This window comes from Camelina sativa, chromosome 15, assembly GCF_000633955.1.
Source record: "Camelina sativa cultivar DH55 chromosome 15, Cs, whole genome shotgun sequence".
Classification (NCBI taxonomy): Eukaryota; Viridiplantae; Streptophyta; class Magnoliopsida; order Brassicales; family Brassicaceae; genus Camelina; species Camelina sativa.
In genome coordinates this window covers 19,814,473-19,819,514 of record NC_025699.1, presented here as the reverse complement: position 1 = coordinate 19,819,514, position 5,042 = coordinate 19,814,473, and the positions used below count along the sequence as shown (strand labels likewise).

General features: G+C 37.4%; 2 protein-coding genes across 3 annotated transcripts in view; one reads left to right on the top strand and one right to left on the bottom strand.

The window, feature by feature from the left end:
- The window catches only part of LOC104747233 (U-box domain-containing protein 35-like), a 3,686-nt gene extending 2,025 nt beyond the window's left edge, over nt 1–1,661 (top strand). Inside the window, exons 6-7 of one of the 2 annotated variants that reach the window (XM_010468833.1) lie at nt 72–190; nt 303–1,661. In XM_010468833.1, coding sequence (XP_010467135.1) covers nt 72–190; nt 303–1,511 — 1,328 coding nt within the window. In that variant the 3' untranslated portion in view covers nt 1,512–1,661. The remainder of the gene's footprint in view (nt 1–71; nt 191–302) is intronic. The other variant, XM_019237005.1, reaches the window with a different exon arrangement.
- LOC104747232 (DExH-box ATP-dependent RNA helicase DExH10) overlaps nt 2,304–5,042 on the bottom strand; it is a 7,380-nt gene continuing 4,641 nt past the window's right edge. Inside the window, exons 11-17 of the mRNA XM_010468832.2 lie at nt 4,555–4,644; nt 4,338–4,430; nt 3,865–4,018; nt 3,633–3,781; nt 3,438–3,533; nt 2,689–2,781; nt 2,304–2,597 (exon numbers count right to left, since the gene is read on the bottom strand). Of these exons, the coding sequence (XP_010467134.1) occupies nt 2,487–2,597; nt 2,689–2,781; nt 3,438–3,533; nt 3,633–3,781; nt 3,865–4,018; nt 4,338–4,430; nt 4,555–4,644 (786 nt within the window). The 3' untranslated portion in view covers nt 2,304–2,486. The remainder of the gene's footprint in view (nt 2,598–2,688; nt 2,782–3,437; nt 3,534–3,632; nt 3,782–3,864; nt 4,019–4,337; nt 4,431–4,554; nt 4,645–5,042) is intronic.

Here is a 5,042-nt window from a genome sequence, read left to right as displayed (position 1 = left end):
AAAAAAAAAAAAAAAAAAAAAAAAAATTGATCACATTTTCAGGCCTAATAAATTAGTATTTCTTTGTTTACTTTGTAAAATCTTAAAGGAAGACGTCGAAGGTGAGATGAGAAGGCTAAAACTAGAGCTCAAGTATACAATGGACATGTACAACACTGCATGTAAAGAAGCAATTGCAGCCAAGAAAATGGTATACATACATATATATATGTATACACTTGAAATAATCATTATGTTTTATGATATTAAGACAAAAAAAANATGATATTAAGACAAAAATAAAATAATCTATGTCTTTTCAGACTACTGAGTTACACAAATGGAATCTAGAAAGGGAACAGAAACTAGAAGAAGCAAGACTTGCCAAGGAATCAGCAATGGCAATGGCAGAGAATGAGAAAGCAAAGAGTAGAGCAGCTATGGAAGCATTAGCGACTGCTAACAAAACGGCAGAAATTGAAGCTCAAAAGAGAAAGCAAATCGAAACGGCAGCTCTGAGAGAAGTAGAGGATAACAATAAAGCAATGCACTCTCTAAATGAATGTGATAAAATGTATAGAAAATACACAATTGAGGAGATTGAAGAGGCAACAGAAAATTTCTCAAGTAGTCGCAAGATTGGAGAAGGTGGTTATGGACCTGTGTTTAAAGGTACTTTAGATTACACACATATGGCTATAAAAGTTGTGAGACCGGATGCAAAACAAGGAAGATCACAATTCCAACAAGAAGTGGACGTTCTGACTAGCATAAGACATCCAAATATGGTTCTGTTACTTGGAGCTTGTGCAGAATATGGTTGTTTAGTCTATGAATACATGGCCAACGGTAGCCTAGAAGATCGTCTCCTTAGACGAGGAAACTCTCCAGTTCTTTCATGGCAGCTAAGATTCCGTATTGCAGCTGAAATCGCCACTAGTCTTAATTTCCTCCACCAGTTAAAACCAGAGCCATTGGTACACCGTGACTTGAAACCAGCCAACATATTGCTTGACCAGCACATGGTCAGCAAGATCTCTGACGTTGGATTGGCTAGGCTTGTCCCTCCTTCGGTTAATGACATTGCAACACAATACAGAATAACGTCAGCTGCTGGGACCCTGTGTTACATTGATCCAGAATACCAACAAACGGGTATGCTTGGAACCAAATCGGACATATACTCATTCGGGATAATGCTTTTGCAAATACTTACGGCCAAGCCACCAATGAGCTTAACAAGTCAGGTCGAGAAAGCAATTGAGGAAAGAACTTTTGCTGAGATACTCGACCCTGCTGTTCCTGACTGGCCTCTTCCAGAGACCTTAATATTAGCAAAAATTGGTCTGCAATGCGCATCGTTAAGTCGTAAAGACAGACCTAATCTAGGAAAGGATGTGTTGCCCGAGATTAAAAGGCTTATGGACTTAGCAGAAGAAAGCATGCATCCTTCACCCAAAAGCAGTCATGATAACAGCCATATCGACAATCTATCATCAATCCAAGTAAATGCGTCAAAGAAAGTACTTTAGATTGTAAGCATGTCTTGATTACTAAACTATCTTCCTTTTTGTCTTCTTTCGGCGTTCAGGAGATAATAAGCAATCCATCTCTCAACAAACCTGGATATGATGAGAGATGCAATAAAAACTAGCACACCGTCTTGAGGAGGAATAATTAAAATGGAGTCAAGAGAACAAGACAAGAGGAAGATGGAGAACCCATTTAGTATAAGAAAAATTCTATAGTGAAATGATGAATCCTAGTTGAGAGGAAGATTTTGTCGGGTTCTTTTCATTGAAGCATTTCCTCTTCTAATGGCTCCTCTTGCTTGTTTATTTGGTAACAAGTGTAACTGAGCCTAAAGACTATGTTGGAGCTCATATTAAGTTCTCATACTTTGGAGCATTCAAACATCATAGACTTTCGATACAAAATTATCAAGTGTATACACTCACAATTTCTACTATTTTGCTCTTACCACACCACTATTTATGAAAATGTCCTTTCCAAATCTTTTCAACCTTAACGGAAAACTTTGTAGAATTACTTGTGAATATGGGTCAAATACAAAATAAAACTATAAATCAAACGTTCTATATTTTAAATTCGTTGCAAGAGCAAAAAAAAGTATAATGCAAAAAGTTGTTTGGGCTATTTATGTTTGAAACTTGATGAAGATTGAAGACACCACAAGCAAAACATTTTGCGTTTCTACAGTAACATACTCAATTTATCTTCTGGAATTAAAAGCAAAACCACTATGCTGAAATTACCAAACTATCCCAGCCTAAAGCTGGTTAACTTGGCATATAATAATTAGATACCTTACGAGCTCTGTAAATTTCATCATTATCCCACGTATCGTCAAACTAAGGGCTATCGTGATTCGAGATCAATGAGTACATAGGAAAGTACAAACAAGCATTTCTCTATGAAGTTATGTTTCAACATGTTGTGTTCCATGGCTGCCCCAACTCAGCAAGCTAAATTCTGCAAGAGCGTACTTACAAGTAAAGCGAATTTGCAAACATAATACCTCGTCGCAAGCTCTCGCTAGCAGCTGCAAACTTGCTCTCTAAACTGCTTTCTCCAACTGCATCCGCTGCAGCTCGAAGCTGAAGAGATCCCCAATCAAAGTGGCATCAGTTATTGTAGAGGTTCACGGAAATGTAATTGCAGATGATATAGAGAGTTTGGTGACGTTACCTGGTTCAAAAACTCATCGAGCCTTCTAGCGCTCCTAATGATACTACCCTCAAATATGTCAGTCATTTGTATAATCTCTGCAAAGCTCGCGCCCTTTCAAAGAGAAACAATCAAGAATATCAATTTTCTATTGAGCTCAATATCCAGGAATGAAAATGTAGCTCGCAGAACAAAATAACATTCACTGTGCATAACACAGAAGTTTTATGTATGAAGTATAAACTTTACTACTCATCTAAGCTTATAAGACATAAAGAGAGCTCAGAGGTTTATTATCCCATGTCAGCCTCACACATAGCTAGTACTTGAGTAAGCTAGAGTGAATGATTAGAATAACGAGTGGGTCGACAGACTTGTGAGGCAATATAATTGGCAACAGAAGGTCTGGGGAGTTGGAGATTCTCTCGGGTATACCCTTTGTTCTATGTTGGAAATTTGGTTCTGATTAGGTGGCCGTGTTAGCTCAGGAGCAGTCCCAGCATGTTAAGATTCAGCTTGAGGACTAGTTGAAACTCTAGGGGACGGAACTAATACGTCCTCAAGACATTACAGACATCAGCCTAATTAGTCATAGATTAGAATAATTTTGGACTGGTGAGTAAAGGTGGTTTAGGAGAGTTGGGTATTCTATCGTATATGGTTCATGACAAATCTAGATGCAGAGATTATTTTTTGTCTATTTTAAAGTACTCTCATCGTAATGAGACTATTAATTATATTTATCAGCATGTCTGATATTTAATACCAACCTTTGACCAAGAGTAGATAACATCCATCAGGAAAGGCCTGATGGTGGATTCCACATACTCTTCAACGTCAATTTCCAGCTTGCATTCATGTTGTATCTGGCATCACAAAAACGAATAAGGATTACAGGGGAAAAAACAACAATAAACTGTTCATGCAGATAAATAAACAAGCTTTCAGCTAGGAAATTAAATTACCTCTGCAATTTTTCGTGCACTATCTTGGAGCTGCTGCAATGGTTTAGTAAGTTCATTTCTTAAATTTACCTGTTCATTTGATTTATCCACAGGAATAAAACAGCTTGCAAGGGCTGCTACTTGGTGATGATCCAGATCATTAAAAGTACCTGATTAGGATTTTAATGTAAACACTGCCTCAGTCACCTAAATGGCCTAAACTTATAAGTGGTTAACTAAAGCAGTTTTTTACCATTAAACATCAGTTCAGTGACAAGCAATTCATCCCCTGTGTCTATCAAGCACGCAGCTCGTCCTTTCAACTGGACGACACCATCCGCATCAATGTGTCCAAGTTTCTTTAATACCCGAGAGCGATTTTTAAGCTCATCCCGAAACTTTTGGAGCTGCAGAGATAAAAAATTTATGCTGTAAGACACTAGAGAGACGAAAATAGATATTAAACTATAGCAGAGAGTCTAGTAATCAGTGAACATTCTACAATTTATTCAAAAGACAGTAGGAAGGGATGAAACGTAAAACTCCATCACCCTGTTACACTTTTCTAGTCTATACGGAGATAAAGAAAGACAAACAAGAAAATGCACAAATTAGATCAAGAAGAATTTATCATACAAAGTAAAAACCCTACTGAAAAGTACATATTCCTTGCAGAAGAACACTCATATATAGCCATATAGGATTCCATGCATGATTTGTTCATACCTGGGAATCACGCATTTTCGATCTCAGCTGCTGAATCTCATAATTCACCTCTGCTTTCCTCTGGAAACTCTTGATTTGTTGATCATCTTGAGACTGCAAACACAGGAAAAATGAGAATAGATATATTGATAAGTGGCTGAACTTCTTAATATGCTTTCACAAAATTTTGTCCTCATGTCTTTATATTAAGTTTAAGGAATACTGCATGCAGCAAGACCTTGTGCATCGGATGAGCAAGTAACTTCTGTTCAACTTCTTCGATTTGGCTGACCAGATCCACTATCTCTGTATCTTGAATATTCATTTCCTGTAGAATATTTTAGATCCAATGAGACCTGAATGCCATCTTATGCTAATTTTTAGTTCAAAAATGGAAGCCTAGCAAGAAAGACAGTATGCAATATGAGATCGATGAGTCACTTGAGAAAATAAGAATACAGTAAGCATATGATTTATGCATTTTGGCAGCAATTAAGAAATTGTGTAAAGCCTTTCATCGAAGATAGCACTACTTGAACAGCTTAAAAAGAAACCTTGACTGGATGGAGTTTTGGGAACCCTAGAGGGAAGCGATTTGTCAACTCCTCTAATGCAAGTAGTATGCTCTGTCTTGCTTCTACTGGCCGAAGATCAGAAGGAACTGATACCCTTAGTCTGCTCAAAGCAGAAATCAAGGGTAGCTGAACAGGAACCTAAAAAAGACAA